At 44.5% G+C, this 22,721-nt stretch overlaps 1 protein-coding gene across 1 annotated transcript in view; it reads right to left on the bottom strand.

Annotated features, from left to right (window-relative positions):
* Window positions 1-22,721, bottom strand: part of LOC115411679 (melanoma receptor tyrosine-protein kinase-like) — a 52,858-nt gene that overhangs the window by 17,463 nt on the left and 12,674 nt on the right. Inside the window, 16 exon segments of the mRNA XM_030123890.1 lie at window positions 40-69; window positions 384-541; window positions 891-981; window positions 1,092-1,224; window positions 3,420-3,619; window positions 10,105-10,195; window positions 12,662-12,735; window positions 13,188-13,314; window positions 13,409-13,504; window positions 14,677-14,818; window positions 18,904-18,917; window positions 18,920-18,977; window positions 18,979-19,008; window positions 19,414-19,493; window positions 20,568-20,619; window positions 20,621-20,703. Of these exon segments, the coding sequence (XP_029979750.1) occupies window positions 40-69; window positions 384-541; window positions 891-981; window positions 1,092-1,224; window positions 3,420-3,619; window positions 10,105-10,195; window positions 12,662-12,735; window positions 13,188-13,314; window positions 13,409-13,504; window positions 14,677-14,818; window positions 18,904-18,917; window positions 18,920-18,977; window positions 18,979-19,008; window positions 19,414-19,493; window positions 20,568-20,619; window positions 20,621-20,703 (1,459 nt within the window).

The following is a 22,721-nucleotide window of genomic DNA, read 5'->3' as shown; positions in this document are numbered from 1 at the left end:
CCAGTTTGAGCTTTAAAAGGTGACGTGAATGAGTTTTACCTGCATCCGGACGGTCCAGGACCAGAACACCTGAGGACGCAAGACAGGACCGGGTTAGGACAGACCATCTACCGAACACCAACCAAACCACGGACAGGGTTAGGACAGACCATCTACCGAACACCAACCAAACCACGGACAGGGTTAGGACAGACCATCTACCGAACACCAACCAAACCACGGACAGGGTTAGGACAGACCATCTACCGAACACCAACCAAACCACGGACAGGGTTAGGACAGACCATCTACCGAACACCAACCAAACCACGGACAGGGTTAGGACAGACCATCTAAAGCGGGTCTGAATAAAAGCCGGGCCTTCTGTGGACCGGGTTCCTCACCCGTGGGTGCAGTTCTGGTGACAGGACCGACAGCGGCCCGTCCGGTCAGCGTACTTCCACACCCGCTGGTCTCCGTCTCCCAGGACACCCTGAGGACAGCTGTGGACGCAGTGGGGGCCGTCCTTAAAGTGGGCGCACTGGGAACACTGGTCTGGACCCTGAGGGACACCAAGGACACATGGGGGGGGGGGTCAGCGGACTTTAACTCAAATACATGAACAAATAAAGGCCTCCCACTGGTGTTCTGACTGCAAACAGAACGTCACTTTTGAACGTTCTGAACCATCCACCCACCCATTCCACCCATCTGTCCATCCATCCATCCATCCATTTATTCATCCAATCATCCATCCATTCACATTAGAAAGTATTAGTGGAAATAATAAGGTCCTAATAATAATAAATAATAATCACATGATAAAAGTTATTGTAATAATAGTAATAGTAGTTGTAATAAGTAAGTAATCTAAGTATGTAAGTAATTATAATAATACTAAGCTGACTGACCGGTCCGTGGCAGGTTTCCACTCCACTCTGCAGACGACACTCAGGGTGACACTCCTGACAGCTGCTGTTCACCACCACCTCCCTGGGCTCACTGAACACAAACACAGCATGTGACCGACAAAAGCCTGGACACTGGGGGGGGGGGGGGGGGGGGGGGCAGAGCCACAGGTCAAAGGTCACACAGCACAGCATCAGTCTCACCCCTCCAGCAGGTTACACAGCTGCACACAGCGCCCCCTACGGTCAAAGTGTCGACAGGAAACGCACATGGACGGACCTGGACCCCAGCAGCCGGCGGCGGTGCATTCACTGTCACACGTCTGGTTCTGTAAAACTGAACAACACCACCCCATATGAGCAGATATGGACAAACAAAGGGCCTCATGCACAAATATTCTCTTAAATTTATCTTAGTTTTTTTTTCCATTAAGAGAAAACAAATATCAAACCACTTCCTCTGATTTCTGGAACTGGTCGTCCATTTCACTGCTGATAAAGTTGTTTTTCTTTCTGCACTTTTTTGGTGATTCTGTAAAATTTCTGACCCAAAGTTGACTGTTTGCTCATGACACAACAACTGCCCTTACATGGTGTTTAGTGGGTGTGGTCACATGCTAGTTGGCCACGCCCATCCCATTTACAATCAACTGAAATTTAACATTTTTCATAGTGGGGTTTTGCCACATGTGCGGATAATATCTAGTTTAAATATGGATAGAGTATGAATATATTATTACTATAAAGGACAATATAGAATATTACATGTATTTATATCATATATGTATATGTGTTTTTGTTTGTTTGTTTTTTGATTTGTTTTTTGTTTTGTTTGGTTTTTTTTGTTCTTTTTAGTTTTAATAAATATCTGGTATTAAAATCTAGTAGGATAAGTTGTAAATGTGTATTACCATATTAGTGTATATAGGAAAAAGGATGTGTGATATTGTTATACTATCATTATTATTATTGTTTTTATTGTTATTATTATTATTATTATTATTATTATTATTATTATTATTAGTAGTAGTAGTAGTAGTAGTAGTATATTGATATTCAGACAAAATAATAATTTCTATATAGTGATCATAAGGAATAGAAATTGGGGGTAGGAGTACAGAAGTTTTACTTCTTCCTACTCCTTTTCAAGCATATATAATTTCATTTCATTTGTTTTATTATTATTATTATTTTAATTAATTAATTAATTAATTAATTAATTAACTTACTTACTTACTTACTTACTATATTTTTTTTTTTTTTTTAATTTTGTTGTTTGTTTGCTCATCAATCATTTCTGTACCAGTATTTATATTTTGTTGGTTGGTTTTTGTTTTGATTGCACTGTCTACATGTTTGAAATAAAGATTTCATTCATTCATTCATTCATTCATTACACCTGGATAAGAGCAGATAAAAGGTGAGAATCTTGACAGTGAGAAAACATTAGTGAATCCCACAAATCTATGAGAATATGTGGAAAGTTATTTTAGTTCAGGCTCCACATTCAGCCCAATAGTTATTTATTTATTTATTTATTTATTTATTTAAATTAATTAATTTGTCTCCAACTTTGAAGTAGGAAACAAAAAAAAAACTAACAACCCCCAATAAAATCAAGAAGTCAGTTACATCTGCACCCATCAGTAGTTATTAATCCCAGAAAAAATAACAAAATACAATAAATTTAACACAGATGCACACATGAATGAACTCATAAACACAGTTTGAGAAGGAACACAAAGAACCAAAGGCTTATGTAGTCCCGCCCCTTCCTTACTTTCAGTGTCAGATTAATAACCAAATAAATTTCCTTCATCAGCTACTTATCACATTAAAACAGATAACAATGAATAACTCGTCAGAGCACATTTATATTAATTGTATCACCCTTCAGCCACAAATAAACAGAAACAAATAGAGACTAAACTACCCAGGGTATAATGTGTACGCCCCAAACACATATAAGCCCATATGATATACAGTATATGATCTAATCTGATCTAAAGTGGATCAGACCAGTCAAATATCTGCGTAATAACCTATAAATAATAACTTCATAATGCTCTGTTTTGGTGCAAAAACCCCAAAAGTCAAAGTGCCATTTGAACAGTGTTCTGCCTCAGCTGATCCTTTCCACATGTGCATTAGAACGTACAGATCACAGTGGATCTGCAAACACACGGAACATTTAAGAACAGACTGAATATTAGTACAGTTAAACTGACTTTTCTAAAGACATTTCTTTATTTACATTTATTTGTTTATTTTTCCACTTTAAAACCAAAAAAATAATGTATAGTTTATTCTGCTGATATTTGACTTATTATTGGACTCATCTGAAAATGAAACCTAACTGACTGAAAAGGACTTTGACAGCTTTAGTGTACATTTTTCATTGAACAGACTCCTCCCACTGGGCCGACCGGACCCTTTGGCGGTCCGGTTTTGGATTCCCGCATAAGGTTCACTGTGTAGACGTTGTTCCGATAAACCAAGTGGGCGTGGTCAAGCAAAGGGGGCGGTACTCACGGCAGCGTGCGGGCGGAGCGTTGTCTTTTAAGGAGACGGTCTGAGCGCTGGTTTTGAAGAGGCGCCTCCATTTGTCGGGTTGGGTGAAACACAGCTGGGCGTTGTTCTTCAGAAGAACCTTCCCAGCACTCACCTCCTGCAGAGAACGCAGACCCAGCCAGCGCAGGTGGGACGCCCCCACCACCACCACACTGTGACCGCTGGAACAACAACACACAACAACACACTGTGACCGCTGGAACAACAACACACAACAACACACTGTGACCGCTGTAACAACAACACACAACAACACACTGTGACCGCTGGAACAACAACACACAACAACACACTGTGACCGCTGGAACAACAACACACAACAACACACTGTGACCGCTGGAACAACAACACACAACAACACACTGTGACCGCTGGAACAACAACACACAACAACACACTGTGACCGCTGGAACAACAACACACAACAACACACTGTGACCGCTGGGAACAACAACACACAACAACACACTGTGACCGCTGGAACAACACACAAACACACTGTGACCGCTGGAACAACACACACACAACAACACACTGTGACCGCTGGAACAACAACACACAACAACACACTGTGACCGCTGGAACAACACACAAACAACACACTGTGACTGCTGGAACAACAAACACTGTGACCGCTGGACACAAAACACACAACAACACACTGTGACCGCTGGAACAACAACACACAACAACACACTGTGACCGCTGGAACAACAACACACAACAACACACTGTGACCGCTGGAACACAAAAACACAACAACACACTGTGACCGCTGGAACAACAACACAAACAACACACTGTGACCGCTGGAACACAAAAACACACAACAACACACTGTGACCGCTGGAACACAAAAACACACAACAACACACTGTGACCGCTGGAACAACAACACACAACAACACACTGTGACGCTGGAACAACAACAACAACAACACACTGTGACCGCTGGAACAACAACACACAACAACACACTGTGACCGCTGGAACAACAACACACAACAACACACTGTGACCGCTGGAACACAAAAACACACAACAACACACTGTGACCGCTGGAACAACAACACACAACAACACACTGTGACCGCTGGAACAACAACACACAACAACACACTGTGACCGCTGGAACAACAACACACAACAACACACTGTGACCGCTGGAACAACAACACACAACAACACACTGTGACCGCTGGAACAACAACACACAACAACACACTGTGACCGCTGGAACAACAACACACAACAACACACTGTGACCGCTGGAACAACAACACACAACAACACACTGTGACCGCTGGAACACAAAACACACAACAACACACTGTGACCGCTGGAACAACAACACAACAACACACTGTGACCGCTGGAACAACACACACAACAACACACTGTGACCGCTGGAACAACAACACACAACAACACACTGTGACCGCTGGAACAACAACACACAACAACCACTGTGACCGCTGGAACAACAACACACAACAACACACTGTGACCGCTGGAACAACAACACACAACAACACACTGTGACCGCTGGAACAACAACACACAACAACCACACTGTGACCGCTGGAACAACAACACACAACAACACACTGTGACCGCTGGAACAACAACACACAACAACACACTGTGACCGCTGGAACAACAACACACAACAACACACTGTGACCGCTGGAACAACAACACACAACAACACACTGTGACCGCTGGAACAACAACACACAACAACACACTGTGACCGCTGGAACACAACACACAACAACACACTGTGACCCGCTGGAACAACAACACACAACAACACACTGTGACCGCTGGAACAACAACACACAACAACACACTGTGACCGCTGGAACAACAACACACAACAACACACTGTGACCGCTGGAACAACAACACACAACAACACACTGTGACCGCTGGAACACAACACCAACCAACACACTGTGACCGCTGGAACAACAACACACAACAACACACTGTGACCGCTGGAACAACAACACACAACAACACACTGTGACCGCTGGAACAACAACACACAAACACACTGTGACCGCTGGAACAACAAAACACACAACACACACTGTGACCGCTGGACACAAAACACACAACAACACACTGTGACCGCTGGAACAACAACACACAACAACACACTGTGACCGCTGGAACACAAAAACACACAACAACACACTGTGACCGCTGGAACAACAACACACAACAACACACTGTGACCGCTGGAACAAAAACACACAACAACACACTGTGACCGCTGGAACAACAACACACAACAACACACTGTGACCGCTGGAACAACAACACACAACAACACACTGTGACCGCTGGAACAACAAACACACAACAACACACTGTGACCGCTGGAACAACAACACACAACAACACACTGTGACCGCTGGAACAACAACACACAACAACACACTGTGACCGCTGGAACAACAACACACACAACACACTGTGACGCTGGAACAACAACACACAAAACACACTGTGACCGCTGGAACAAAAAACACAACAACACACTGTGACCGCTGGAACAAACAACACAACAACACACTGTGACCGCTGGAACAACAACACACAACAACACACTGTGACCGCTGGAACACAAAAACACACAACAACACACTGTGACCGCTGGAACAACAACACACAACAACACACTGTGACCGCTGGAACAACAACACACAACAACACACTGTGACGCTGGAACAACAACACACAACAACACACTGTGACCGCTGGAACAACACACAACAACACACTGTGACCGCTGGAACAACAACACACAACAACACACTGTGACCGCTGGAACAAAAACACACAACAACACACTGTGACCGCTGGAACAACAACACACAACAACACACTGTGACCGCTGGAACAACAACACACAACAACACACTGTGACCGCTGGAACAACAACACACAACAACACACTGTGACCGCTGGAACAACAACACACACAACAACACACTGTGACCGCTGGAACAACAACACACAACAACACACTGTGACCGCTGGAACAACAAACACACAACAAACACTGTGACGCTGGAACAACAACACACAACAACACACTGTGACCGCTGGAACAACAACACACAACAACACACTGTGACCGCTGGAACAACAACACACACCCAAACACTGTGACCGCTGGAACAACAACACACAACAACACACTGTGACCGCTGGAACACAAAACACACAACAACACACTGTGACGCGCTGGAACAACAACACACAACAACACACTGTGACCGCTGGAACAACAACACACAACAACACACTGTGACCGCTGGAACAACAACACAACAACACACTGTGACCGCTGGAACAACAACACACAACAACACACTGTGACCGCTGGAACAACAACACACAACAACACACTGTGACCGCTGGAACAACAACACACAAAAACACACTGTGACCGCTGGAACAACAACACACAACAACACACTGTGCCCGCTGGACACAAAAACAACACAACACACTGTGACCGCTGGAACAACAACACACAACAACACACTGTGACCGCTGGAACAACAACACACAACAACACACTGTGACGCTGGAACAACAACACACAACAACACACTGTGACCGCTGGAACAACAACACACAACAACACACTGTGACGCGCTGGAACAACAAACAACAACACACTGTGACGCTGGAACAACAACACACACAACACACTGTGACCGCTGGAAACAAAAACACACAACAACACACTGTGACCGCTGGAACAACAACACACAACAACACACTGTGACCGCTGGAACAACAACACACAACAACACACTGTGACCGCTGGACACAAAACAACACACAACAACACACTGTGACCGCTGGAACAACAACACACAACAACACACTGTGACCGCTGGAACAACAACACACAACAACACACTGTGACCGCTGGAACAACAACACACAACAACACACTGTGACCGCTGGAACAACAACACACACAACAACACACTGTGACCGCTGGAACAACAACACACAACAACACACTGTGACCGCTGGAACAACAACACACAACAACACACTGTGACCGCTGGAACAACAACACACAACAACACACTGTGACCGCTGGAACACAAAACACACAACAACACACTGTGACCGCTGGAACAAACAACACACACAACACACTGTGACCGCTGGAACACAAAACACACAACAAACACACTGTGACCGCTGGAACAAACAACACACAACAACACACTGTGACCGCTGGAACAACAACACACAACAACACACTGTGACCGCTGGAACAAAACAAACAACAACACACTGTGACCGCTGGAACACAAAAACACACAACAACACACTGTGACCGCTGGAACAACAACACACAACAACACACTGTGACCGCTGGAACAACAACACACACAAACACACTGTGACCGCTGGAACAACAACACACACAACACACTGTGACCGCTGGAACAACAACACACAACAACACACTGTGACCGCTGGAACAACAACACACAACAACACACTGTGACCGCTGGAACAACAACACACAACAACACACTGTGACCGCTGGAAAACACACAACACACAACACACTGTGACCGCTGGACACAAAACACACAACAACACACTGTGACCGCTGGAACAACAACACACAACAACACACTGTGACCGCTGGAACAACAACACACAACAACACACTGTGACCGCTGGAACAACAACACACAACAACACACTGTGACCGCTGGAACAACAACACACAACAACACACTGTGACCGCTGGAACAACAACACACAACAACACACTGTGACCGCTGGAACAACAACACACAACAACACACTGTGACCGCTGGAACACAAAAACACACAACAACACTGTGACCGCTGGAACAACAACACACAACAACACACTGTGACCGCTGGAACAACAACACACAACAACACACTGTGACCGCTGGAACAACAACACACAACAACACACTGTGCGCTGGAACAACAACACACAACAACACACTGTGACCGCTGGAACAAACAACACACAACAACACACTGTGACCGCTGGAACAACAACACACAACAACACACTGTGACCGCTGGAACACAACACACAACAAACACACTGTGACCGCTGGAACAACAACACACAACAACACACTGTGACCGCTGGAACAACAACACACAACAACACACTGTGACCGCTGGAACAACAACACACAACAACACACTGTGACCGCTGGAACAACAACACACAACAACACACTGTGACCGCTGGAACACAAAAACACACAACAACACACTGTGACCGCTGGAACAACAACACACAACAACACACTGTGACCGCTGGAACACAAAAACACACAACAACACACTGTGACCGCTGGAACAACAACACACACAACACACTGTGACCGCTGGAACAACAACACACAACAACACACTGTGACCGCTGGAACAACAACACACAACAACACACTGTGACCGCTGGAACAAACAACACACAACACACTGTGACCGCTGGAAAAACAACACACAACAACACACTGTGACCGCTGGAACAACAACACAACAACACACAGTGACCGCTGGAACAAACAACACACAACAACACACTGTGACCGCTGGAACAACAACACACAACAACACACTGTGACCGCTGGAACAACAACACACAACAACACACTGTGACCGCTGGAACACAAAAACACACAACAACACACTGTGACCGCTGGAACACAAAAACACACAACAACACACTGTGACCGCTGGAACAACACAGACAACACACAACAACACACTGTGACCGCTGGAACAACAACACACAAACACACACTGTGACCGCTGGAACACAAAACACACAACAACACACTGTGACCGCTGGAACAACACACACAACACATAACACACTGTGACCGCTGGAACACAAAAACACACAACAACACACAACACACAACACACACTGTGACCGCTGGAAACAACACACAACACACAACAACACACTGTGACCGCTGGAACAACAACACACAACAACACACTGTGACCACTGGAACACAAAAACACACAACAACACACTGTGACCACTGGAACACAAAAACACACAACAACACACTGTGACCGCTGGAACACAAAAACACACAACAACACACTGTGACCGCTGGAACACAAAAACACACAACAACACACTGTGACCGCTGGAACCAACAAACACACAAACAACACACTGTGACCGCTGGAACACAAAAACACACACAACAACACACTGTGACCGCTGGAACAACAACACACAACAACACACTGTGACCGCTGGAACAACAACACACAACAACACACTGTGACCGCTGAACAACAACACACAACAACACACGGTGACCGCTGGAACAACAACACACAACAACACACTGTGACCGCTGGAACAACAACACACAACAACACACTGTGACCACTGGAACAACAGGATACAACGTCATACACACCTGGACACACACATACACACACACACACACACACACACACACACATCTGGACGTTTAATGGCCTTTTCTTCTGAACATGGTGGTCAGTTTTCACTGGTCAGTTCAATAATGAACCTGTTCACATCTTGTGGAGTTTGAACCAAACTGAGTCTGACCTGCGAGTTGTTCTTCCTCTGATGATCTCCAGGTTCTCGAACACCGACAGCGACGTCATGTTCTCCGGCCAATACTGGATCAGCAGAAAACCTGAGGACATAAAACCAAGAGAACCTCAGAGAACCTCAGAGAACAACATAGAACCACAGAGAACCTCAGAGAACAACAGAGAACAACAGAGAACCACAGAGAACCTCAGAGAACAACAGAGAACCACAGAGAACCTCAGAGAACCACAGAGAACCACAGAGAACCTCAGAGAACAACAGAGAACTTCAGAGAACCACAGAGAACAACATAGAACCACAGAGAACCTCAGAGAACCACGGAGAACCTCAGCGAACAACAGAGAACCTCAGAGAACAAGAGAACCACAGAGGAACCTCAGAGAACCACAGAGAACCTCAGAGAACAACAGAGAATCTCAGAGAACCTCAGAAAACAACAGAGAACCTCAGAGAACCTCAGAGGAAACACAGAGAACAACAGAGAACCTCCAGAAAACCTCAGAGAACCTCGAGAACAACAGAGAACCACAGAGAACCACAGAGAACCTCAGTGAACTGCAGAGAACCTCAGAGAACCGCAGAGAACTGCACAGGACCTCAGAGAACCACAGAGAACCTCAGTGAACTGCAGAGAAACCGCAGAGAACTGCAGAGAACCGCAGAGAACCAAGAGAACTGCAGAGAACCTCAGAGAACTGCAGAGAACGCAGAGGGAAACTGCAGAGGACCTCAGAGAACACAGAGAACCGGAGAGAAACACAGAGAACCTCAGAGAACCTCAGAGAACCACAGAGAACTGCAGAGAACCTCAGAGAACCGCAAAGAACCACAGAGAACCGCAGAGAACCACAGAGAACTGCAGAGAACCACAGAGAACCATAGAGAACCACAGAGAACCTCAGTGAACTACAGAGAACCGCAGAGAACTGCAGAGAACCACAGAGAACCGCAGTGAACCACAGAGAACCACAGAGAACCTCAGAGAACCATAGAGAACCACAGAGAACCTCAGTGAACTGCAGAGAACCTCAGAGAACCACAGAGAACCTCAGTGAACTGCAGAGAACCGCAGAGAACTGCAGAGAACCGCAGAGAACCACAGAGAACTGCAGAGAACCTCAGAGAACTGCAGAGAACCGCAGAGAACTGCAGAGACCTCAGAGAACCACAGAGAACCGGAGAGAAACACAGAGAACCTCAGAGAACCTCAGAGAACCACAGAGAACTGCAGAGAACCTCAGAGAACCGCAAAGAACCACAGAGAACCGCAGAGAACCACAGAGAACTGCAGAGAACCACAGAGAACCATAGAGAACCACAGAGAACCTCAGTGAACTACAGAGAACCGCAGAGAACTGCAGAGAACCACAGAGAACCGCAGTGAACCACAGAGAACCACAGAGAACCTCAGGAGAACCATAGAGAACCACAGAGAACCTCAGTGAACTGCAGAGAACCTCAGAGAACCACAGAGAACCTCAGTGAACTGCAGAGAACCGCAGAGAACTGCAGAGAACCGCAGAGAACCACAGAGAACTGCAGAGAACCTCAGAGAACTGCAGAGAACCGCAGAGAACTGCAGAGGACCTCAGAGAACCACAGAGAACCGGAGAGAAACACAGAGAACCTCAGAGAACCTCAGAGAACACAGAGAACTGCAGAGAACCTCAGAGAACCGCAAAGAACCACAGGAGAACCGCAGAGAACCACAGAGAACTGCAGAGAACCACAGAGAACCATAGAGAACCACAGAGAACCTCAGTGAACTACAGAGAACCGCAGAAGAACTGCAGAGAACCACAGAGAACCGCAGTGAACCACAGAGAACCACAGAGAACCTCAGAGAACCATAGAGAAACCACAGAGAACCTCAGTGAACTGCAGAGAACCTCAGAGAACCACAGAGAACTGCAGAGAACCGCAGAGAACCGCAGATAACCACAGAGAACCGCAGAGAACTGCAGAGAACCTCAGAGAATCACAGAGAAACACAGATAACCACAGAGAACTGCGGAGAACCTGCTCTAAACCCTTTTCCGTCCTCAGGAGTGTGGTTTGAATCCTTTTGGTTTTGTCTTCATATTTCTCATTGACTTCATGTTTGTTTGTTTGTTTGTGTTGTTTGTTTGTTTGTTTGGTTTGTTGGTTTGTTTGTTGTGGGCCCATCTTCATCTGTGGACTTCACAGATACTTTGTTCATTCGACATGTTGGATTAACTTCACTGAAGCTACATTCCCACTAAAAACATGAAATCCAAGGAGGACAAACTTCCATTCTTTACTGACTTTCACCTAAAACATCTTGACTGAACCATGTTATAACTTAGCATGAGCATATGATTCGCTAACTTTAATTTTATTTATTTATTTATTTTTACAAACTGAGTCAGTGAAGTTCTATACAAGTATTTCCATGAACATGTGGTCAAGGCCTCCGGTGTGTTTGAGGAAAAACCACCTCTGTTCCAGACAGTGACTGTGAAAGGGGCTGGACCTGTGGGCGTGTCCATGGACCGTTAAGGTTCAACCCAAACCGGATCAGACCTACCGGTGATCTCCTTCAGGGTCCTGAAGTACTCCAGCTTGGACGGATCCATGGCCGGGATGCCGTAGTGTCGGTCTCTGAAACATAAACCACAGATTTACGGAGTTTTTTTTTCTGGACTTTAATGATCGAGTCCAGATCCCTGATGAGGATTTACGGAAGGAAATCTGTGTCATTAGATTTTTACTTATAAAAGCCATTGAATTTCTAGCGCTGATTTTTTTTTCCACTGAAATTAAGTATCTGAATTTTTTTTGCACTAAATTAAAGTAACTGATTTTTTTTTTTGCACTGATATTAAGTATCTGAATTATTTGTCTCTGAATTCAACTTTGTTCATAAATTTACAATTAAAAAAAATTCAGATGCAAAAATTCAGACACTTGATTTCAGTGCAAAAAAATTCAGTGCCAGTAATTCCGTGGCTTTTATAGTTCAAAATCTGATGACACAGATTTACTTCCATAAACTCAGAGTCTGGAGCTGGTTCTCCAAACCCGCCTCCAGATGGGTTTGTCCAGGTCCTCACCCTGTGAAGGAGGTCTCTATGAGGGACACGTCCCCGTTGATCTTGGTGCAGTTCCTGAAGGATTCGATGTTGGAGGCGTTGACAGCGATGGTTTTGACCAGAGCGCCGACGCCGACGCCGTCGCAGGCTGAAGGAACAAACACAGTGGTTAGGTCCTGAAGGTCTGCACGGTCCAGGTCTGGTCCAGGTCCAGGTCCAGGTCTGAATCTGCAGGCCTTTACCTTTAGGACACGGTCCGTCACAGTCTTTGCAGCGTTGGACGCCGTTTTCCATCACCTCATACTTCCCGATGCTGCAGGTCCGGCACACGAGCGTCAGTCACCACGTAGGTTGTCTACGAAAAACCAACGCAACACAAGAAGTTTCACCATGAACTCATGGTTTGTCGGAGTTTTGATCTGAGCAGGTCGACAGGCAAGGTCGAATAGTTTAGGATTTTTCATTCTAGTTTAGTTTTATTTAGTTTGGACTTTTTTTCTCTAATTCAGTTCGTTTTAATTTGTTTTTAGAGCAGGTTTGATAGTTTTTTTTAGTTTTCATTTTTTCTAAATGCTTAGTTTTAGTTTACACCGTAAAAAAAAAAAAAAAAAAAACATAAAAAAATGGTATTATTCTGGCAACTGGCGTGCCAAAAATAATACAGTTAAATAACGGAAAATAACCATCTCATAAAATACGGTAATTTTCCATAATTAAAATACAGTTTTTTGCCCTAACTTTACACGAGATTTTGCATATATAATATATATATATTTTTTTTTTTTTTTTTTTTTTTTCTTTTTTTACTTTTTTTATGTTTAATAAAGAAATATTTACATGTATTAAAACAATCCAGTTCCATATATGTATACACAGAAATAATTTTCAGTGAGACTCAGTTGTCCAATCCACTGATAAAAAACTGTATTTGGACAGTTTATCAGTGCTTATACATGTTATACATTCACAAAAATACATTTATTCAACATTTTTGTTGTGGAAAACCTCCTGTAATTACACAAGATATTTGTCAATGAACAAACAAGTCTGTTTCAACTGACAGAACTAATACTTCTGTTACCGTTAACTGTCAGTGATTTTATCTGGTTTTATTATTGTTTTTTTTTTTTTTAGAGTATTAAACTTTAAATTAACAGTTTAATCTCATAAATAGAAAAGAAATATTTGTGAAATTATAATACATTTGCAATGTATTTGAACTGCATTTTTCTGTGAAAAAACAAAAAAATTCTTTTAAAAAATAGAAATTTTATGTTTCTTTCAGTTCCAGTTTTTTTCCTGTTTCTTTTCTATCTGACATGTAAACTCACAGTCTGTTTTTGTCATTTCATTGATATTTTCCTGTATCTGAAAAATACAGGAAAAATCTGTCAAATAAACAGTGAAAATTCAGTTCAATTACAGATTTTTTTACAGTGTATTTCAGTGGAGTTTCCAGTAAAGGGTTCATGTGTGGTCACTGGTCGTGGCGGTTGGCCTCAGTACGTACGTGGGCAGGCTTTGACGCAGGTCGCCCCGAAGGTGAACTTGGCGTTGGGGTTGGAGACGACCTGGTGGGTGTTGACGTCGTAGTGGAACGGAGGAGGACAAGCGTCTTTACAGGTTCCATCATCGTTAAAGAGTCTGCAGGCCTGGAGATGGAGGCAGGAGGTTAACGGAGCCTGGACTTAACCCTTAAAGACCCAAACAGGCTGGGACCACCACAGCCATCTACTGATCTGAACTGGGACCACCACAGCCATCTACTGATCTGAACTGGGACCACCACAGCCATCTACTGATCTGAACTGGGACCACCACAGCCATCTACTGATCTGAACTGGGGACCACCACAGCCATCTACTGATCTGAACTGGGACCAACACAGCCATCTACTGATCTGAACTGGGACCACCACAACCTTCTACTGATCTGAACTGGGACCACCACAACCTTCTACTGATCTGAACTGGGACCACCACAGCCATCTACTGATCTGAACTGGGACCACCACAACCTTCTACTGATCTGAACTGGGACCACCACAACCTTCTACTGATCTGAACTGGGACCACCACAGCCATCTACTGATCTGAACTGGGACCACCACAGCCATCTACTGATCTGAACTGGGACCACCACAGCCATCTACTGATCTGAACTGGGACCACCACAGCCATCTACTGATCTGAACTGGGACCACCACAACCTTCTACTGATCTGAACTGGGACCACCACAACCTTCTACTGATCTGAACTGGGACCACCACAGCCATCTACTGATCTGAACTGGGACCACCACAGCCATCTACTGATCTGAACTGGGACCACCACAGCCATCTACTGATCTGAACTGGGACCAACACAGCCATCTACTGATCTGAACTGGGACCACCACAACCTTCTACTGATCTGAACTGGGACCAACACAGCCATCTACTGATCTGAACTGGGACCAACACAGCCATCTACTGATCTGAACTGGGACCACCACAGCCATCTACTGATCTGAACTGGGACCACCACAGCCATCTACTGATCTGAACTGGGACCACCACAGCCATCTACTGATCTGAACTGGGACCACCACAGCCATCTACTGATCTGAACTGGGACCAACACAGCCATCTACTGATCTGAACGGGACCACCACACCTTCTACTGATCTGAACTGGGACCACCACAGCCATCTACTGATCTGAACTGGGACCACCACAGCCATCTACTGATCTGAACTGGGACCACCACAGCCATCTACTAATCTGAACTGGGACCACCACAGCCATCTACTGATCTGAACTTGGGACCAACACAGCCATCTACTGATCTGAACTGGGACCACCACAACCTTCTACTGATCTGAACTGGGACCACCACAGCCATCTACTGATCTGAACTGGGACCAACACAGCCATCTACTGATCTGAACTGGGACCACCACAACCTTCTACTGATCTGAACTGGGACCACCACAGCCATCTACTGATCTGAACTGGGACCACCACTACCATCTACTGATCTGAACTGGGACCACCACAGCCATCTACTGACTCTGAACTGGGACCAACACAGCCATCTATGATCTGAACTGGGACCACCACAACCATCTACTGATCTGAACTGGGACCACCACAGCCATCTACTGATCTGAACTGGGACCCACCACAACCATCTACTGATCTGAACTGTCTAAGACCTGCTGATCCACTAATCCTATCAATCCATGTCAATAGTTGGTGTAAAATACAGTTCTTCATCTTTTCATGGTTATCAGATATGACCATATTTGGACATTCAGAGGCTCCGTAGTTACCATGGAAACACCGTCATCTTCTACAACATTGATTCCCCTGTAAAACCCATGGAGTTGGATCAATAACAGTGGATGGACACACTGGGTTATGATTATATACAGCAAAATGAATAAAAAAATGTACAAAAATAATAAGCAACAAGAACAAAGTCAGCCACAAGCTGAAAAAAATTGAAGAAAAAATAACAGACCAATGGAGTTGGATCAATGACAGTGGATGGATACACTTGGTTATTAAATAGTAAATAATTTTTTAAAATGTATAAATAATAACATAAGAAATAAGCAAAAAAAATACTGAAATGAAGAAAAAAGATAAAATGAAAAAGATAAAATGAAAAAGAAAATGAGCATAAACAGCCAAAGTAATCAATAAAAACAGCTAAATGAATAAAAAATTGACAGAATGAGAAACAAGAACAAAATAAGCTACAAACTGAAGAAAATTGAAGAAAAAAATAACAAACCCATAGAGTTGGATTAATGACAGTGGACAGATACACTGGGTTTATGATTATATATATTAAATAGACAATAAAATTAACAAAAAATGTATAAAATAATCAGTAATTCCATAAAAAATAAGCAAAAAAAAACGTAATGAATTTTAAAAATCGGACTAATGGTCCTGTATCTTAGCGTCCAAATTCAAGCTTTGGGTAAATGTATCCAGATCCATTTCTTCTCCCCCAGTTCTGTGTATTTATTCTATTACAGAAATAGTCCCCTGTTTTGGTCATATTCAATCAGATCTGTAAAAAATTCAAATTCACACTTGATATCATTGATACTGATTTATTGGATCAATCCACTTTCCTATCTGTTAGAATGGGAACATTTGTCAAGTGGCACCAAATCCAAAATCAGATCCAGATCCAAATAATTTCACTACTTGTGTTGACATCATCATACAGCAGCTGTAGACCAAGTGTGAGGCAATTGGAATTGTAGTTTGGGAAAGAGACGATTTGAAATTTTTGTAACCCTGGATGCCACAATGACGACAACAGCTTATGGCCTGTCGGCCGATAAACTGAAAAAGAACAAGAACAGCAGAGAGCGCAGATCTCTGCCAAGACAGATCTGCCCCCCCCCCACCATCATCACCAAAATTTAAAATTTCTTCCTTGTGCCAGTATCCTGAACGTTTCATGACATCCACCCATAACTCCAGTTTGTGTTGGTCAGTGTGTGTTGGTTCCAGTTTGTGTTGGTCCAGTTTGTGTTGGTCCAGTTTGTGTGTTGGTCCAGTTTGTGTTGGTCCGTTTGTGTTGGTCCAGTTTGTGTTGGTCCAGGTTGTGTTGGTCCAGTGGTGTGTTGGTCCAGTGTGTGTTGGTCCAGTGTGTGTTGGTCCAGTTTGTGTTGGTCCAGTTTGTGTTGGTCCAGTGTGTGTTGGTCCAGTGTGTGTTGGTCCAGTTTGTGGTGGTCCAGTTTGTGTTGGTCCAGTTTGTGTTGGTCCAGTGTGTGTTGGTCCAGTTTGTGTTGGTCCAGTTTGTGGTGGTCCAGTTTGTGTTGGTCCAGTTGTGTTGGTCCAGTGTGTGTTGGCCAGTTTGTGTTGGTCCAGTTTGTGGTGGTCCAGTTTGTGTTGGTCCAGTTTGTGTTGGTCCAGTGTGTGTTGGTCCAGTTTGTGTTGGTCCAGTTGTGTTTGTCCAGTTTGTGTTCGTCCAGTGTGTGTTTGTCCAGTGTGTGTTTGTCCAGTGTGTGTTTGTCCACTTGGTGTTTGTCCAGTATGTGTTTGTCCAGTGTGTGTGTGTCCAGTGTGTGTTTGTCCAGTGTGTGTTTGTCCACTTGGTGTTCGTCCAGTGTGTGTTGGTCCAGTTTGTGTTTGTCCAGTGTGTGTTGGTCCAGTTTTGTGTTTGTCCAGTATGTGTTTGTCCAGTGTGTGTTTGTCCAGTGTGTGTTTGTCCAGTGTGTGTTTTTCCAGTTTGTGTGTTTCCAGTGTGTGTTTGTCCAGTGTGTGTTTGTCCAGTGTGTGTGTGTCCAGTATGTGTTTGTCCAGTGTGTGTTTGTCCAGTATGTGTTGTCCAGTGTGTGTGGTCCAGTTGTGTTGGTCCAGTGTGTGTTTGGTCCAGTTTGTGTTGGTCTACAGTATGTGTTGGTCCAGTTTGTGTTGGTCCAGTTTGTGTTGGTCCAGTATGTGTTGGTCCAGTGTGTGTTGGTCAGTATGTGTTGGTCTAGTATGTGTTGGTCCAGTGTGTGTTTGTCCAGTGTGTGTTCGTCCAGTGTGTGTTTGTCCAGTGTGTGTTTGTCCAGTGTGTGTGTGTCCAGTGTGTGTTTGTCCAGTGTGTGTTTGTCCAGTGTGTGTTGGTCCAGTTGGTGTTTGTCCAGTATGTGTTTGTCCAGTGTGTGTTTGTCCAGTTGTGTGTGTGTCCAGTGTGTGTTGGTCCAGTTGGTGTTTGTCCAGTTTATGTTGTGTTCACTGACCAGGCAGTCGGTGGCCTTGGTCCAGTGCATCCGGCTGCACAGTGTTCGTTACAGCAGTCGATGGGTTTGGGACCCTCGACACCTTCGACTGCACTGATCTGCACACTGGAGTTAGTAACTGCAACACAACAGGGTTTTACAGCATTAAGCTCCATTTCAGGCAGCTCATTACACAGGACTAGATTACATTAAAGTATTGATTATAGATTTCTACATGTCGTTAGTCTTCACAGAAGAACTCTGACCACAAATGGACAAAAGTCTGTGGACACGTTCAGATCCAGGTGTTTGTGTTCAAACAAAACTATAAGGACTAATGTCCAGAATACAGTTTTATATTATGGGATACATATCAGTGCATTGATATCTATCCCATAATAGAAACTCTATTCTGACATTAGTCCTTACAGTTTTTGTACTCCAGACCCCTGTTAGAACACAAACACCTGGACCTGACGTGTCCACATACTTTTGTCCATTGTGTCAGAGTTCTCTGTGAAGCTAACGTACGTAGCTCTTACATTTTTGGCAGTGATCTGGTCCTGAAGCCCAACAGGAGCCGTTAACACACCCACGATCACAGCTTTCACCTGGAAACACAAAGAATATGCACTTTACTCCGACGTAAAGGTTCCCATCCAGCCACGACCAAACATATTCACACAACATGAGCCTGGAACCAAAGCGTGGCTCTGTAAAGTCAGGTTTCAGTTCCTGAACCAGCGTTTCCTCATGAACTGTGTGAGCTCCGAGGGTCCGCGCAGGGACCGCAATCACCTGCACTTTTAATCCTGCGGTGGAGGGAGTGTTTTTCTTCAGTGGTCTAAGGGTATTCTCTTCCACTAATACATACTTTCTTAAATTCACCTTTTACAGTACTTGAAAATAACACAAAACCCAAATATTCAGGACAACCTCAGCTGTTTCAAATGTGTGTCCAAGTTCACTGAAGAGACGAGATAATTCAGTCCAAATGATGGAGAGTCTGGAGTCAGATGTGTAAAAATGCTGGACTCTTTTATGAAAACAAACTTCACTCATGTGGATGAAGTGTTTTGGGGTTAAACCAGGTTTAACAAAGTCTGAGTTTCACAAAAGCAGTGGAATACATGAATATAATCATAGATACTTGTAAAAAACATGTCTGAGTTCTTCATATTTGCTCACTTTCCTTAATAATTTATTATTTTTTTCCTCATTTTCTACATTAATTTGCTCAATGTCTTGAATATTTTATTTGTTTCTGTTTTTCAGTGATTGTTTATTTCCCAAACTTTTTGGTTCAGTTTCTAGAAGATTTCAATTGTTTTCTTGGTTATTTTGTTCACGTTTGTTCATTTTCTGGATTATTTTGTTCATTTTTTTAGTTATTTTTACAATAATTGTGTTCATTTTTGAGTCTCAGCTTGACAAAAGTAGTGGAACACATGAATTATAATAACAGTTCAGAGTAATAACAGGTAATAAAAGGTAAATATTGTCTGTTATTCTATTTTCACACCAAATGTCTCTAATGTGACATAAATGAGGCTTAATAATGACCCCTGGAGTAGCAAGAGTAAGCCTGAAAAAACTAACAGAAAAACCCAAATAAAACCACACATTTCATCTAAATAAAAGTCCAATCAAATGCACATGTGCGTTGTAAATGAACTGACTCGTACATTGGCGTGGATAGTTCTCCAGTTTGACGACGACGCTGGGAACAGTGGTTTTTGTCCAGGATGTCCCACCACTGGATGGTCTCGATGTTGCACAGCAAAGGATTGTGGGTCACCTTTACCCCCCCTTTCAGAATCTCTGCAAACACAGAACACATGATGAATGGACGTTTGTGTCATCTCTGTTTATGTCAGTCATCATTTCATGAACCTGTGTGAACATGTCCTCAATCTGACACACACGTTTCTCATCACAGTCCAGAGACAAAGCTCAAAAATAAAGGAAGTGAATGAACCCCAAACGTAGACTCTGCTTCAGCACAGAGTCCACTCCAGGCTCATTTATAGCAGCAGGAACACAAACTGACACACAAACTGTTCTGTGGACTGTTAATGACATGTACGTCAGCGGCCAAGGCTCGTATGGTGCGGTCTATTTCCTGGTGCCAGGATGATCTAGTGTTGACAGAGTTCTGTTAAAGTGTGTCAACTCCACCCTGATGGACGGCAGCCAGCGGAGGAGGAAACCCCAGCACTAATGGACGGACTGGGAAGTCAGTGGAGCAGAAAGAATGAGCTGGAACCACAAGCATGGATCCACCTGGTACAGAATGAGCTGGAACCAGAGCATGGATCCACCTGGTACAGAATGAGCTGGAACCACAAGCATGGATCCACCTGGTACAGAATGAGCTGGAACCACAAGCATGGATCCACCTGGTACAGAATGAGCTGGAACCAGAGCATGGATCCACCTGGTACAGAATGAGCTGGAACCAGAGCATGGATCCACCTGGTACAGAATGAGCTGGAACCAGAGCATGGATCACCTGGTACAGAATGAGCTGGAACCACAAGCATGGATCCACCTGGTACAGAATGAGCTGGAACCACAAGCATGGATCCACCTGGTACAGAATGAGCTGGAACCACAAGCATGGATCCACCTTGGTACAGAATGAGCTGGAACCAGAGCATGGATCCACCTGGTACAGAATGAGCTGGAACCACAAGCATGGATCCACCTGGTACAGAATGAGCTGGAACCAGAGCATGGATCCACCTGGTACAGAATGAGCTGGAACCACAAGCATGGATCCACCTGGTACAGAATGAGCTGGAACCAGAGCATGGATCCACCGGGTACAGAATGAGCTGGAACCAGAGCATGGATCCACCTGGTACAGAATGAGCTGGAACCACAAGCATGGATCCACCTGGTACAGAATGAGCTGGAACCACAAGCATGGATCCACCTGGTACAGAATGAGCTGGAACCACAAGCATGGATCCACCTGGTACAGAATGAGCTGGAACCAGAGCATGGATCCACCTGGTACAGAATGAGCTGGAACCAGAGCATGATCCACCTGGTACAGAATGAGCTGGAACCAGAGCATGGATCCACCTGGTACAGAATGAGCTGGAACCACAAGCATGGATCCACCTGGTACAGAATGAGCTGGAACCACAAGCATGGATCCACCTGGTACAGAATGAGCTGGAACCACAAGCATGGATCCACCTGGTACAGAATGAGCTGGAACCACAAGCATGGATCCACTGGTACAGAATGAGCTGGAACCACAAGCATGGATCCACCTGGTACAGAATGAGCTGGAACCACAAGCATGGATCCACCTGGTACAGAATGAGCTGGAACCAGAGCATGGATCCACCTGGTACAGAATGATCTGGACCAGAGCATGGATCCACCTGGTACAGAATGAGCTGGAACCACAAGCATGGATCCACCTGGTACAGAATGAGCTGGAACCACAAGCATGGATCCACCTGGTACAGAATGAGCTGGAACCACAAGCATGGATCCACCTGGTACAGAATGAGCTGGAACCAGAGCATGGATCCACCTGGTACAGAATGAGCTGGAACCACAAGCATGGATCCACCTGGTACAGAATGAGCTGAACCAGAGCATGGATCCACCTGGTACAGAATGAGCTGGAACCAGAGCATGGATCCACCTGGTACAGAATGAGCTGGAACCACAAGCATGGATCCACCTGGTACAGAATGAGCTGGAACCACAAGCATGGATCCACCTGGTACAGAATGAGCTGGAACCAGAGCATGGATCCACCTGGTACAGAATGAGCTGGAAACCAGAGCATGGATCCACCTGGTACAGAATGAGCT

This window comes from Sphaeramia orbicularis, chromosome 20 (assembly GCF_902148855.1).
Source record: "Sphaeramia orbicularis chromosome 20, fSphaOr1.1, whole genome shotgun sequence".
NCBI lineage: Eukaryota > Metazoa > Chordata > Actinopteri > Kurtiformes > Apogonidae > Sphaeramia > Sphaeramia orbicularis.
Note: the sequence above shows the minus strand (reverse complement) of the source record. Positions and strands in the feature narration are given on the sequence as shown.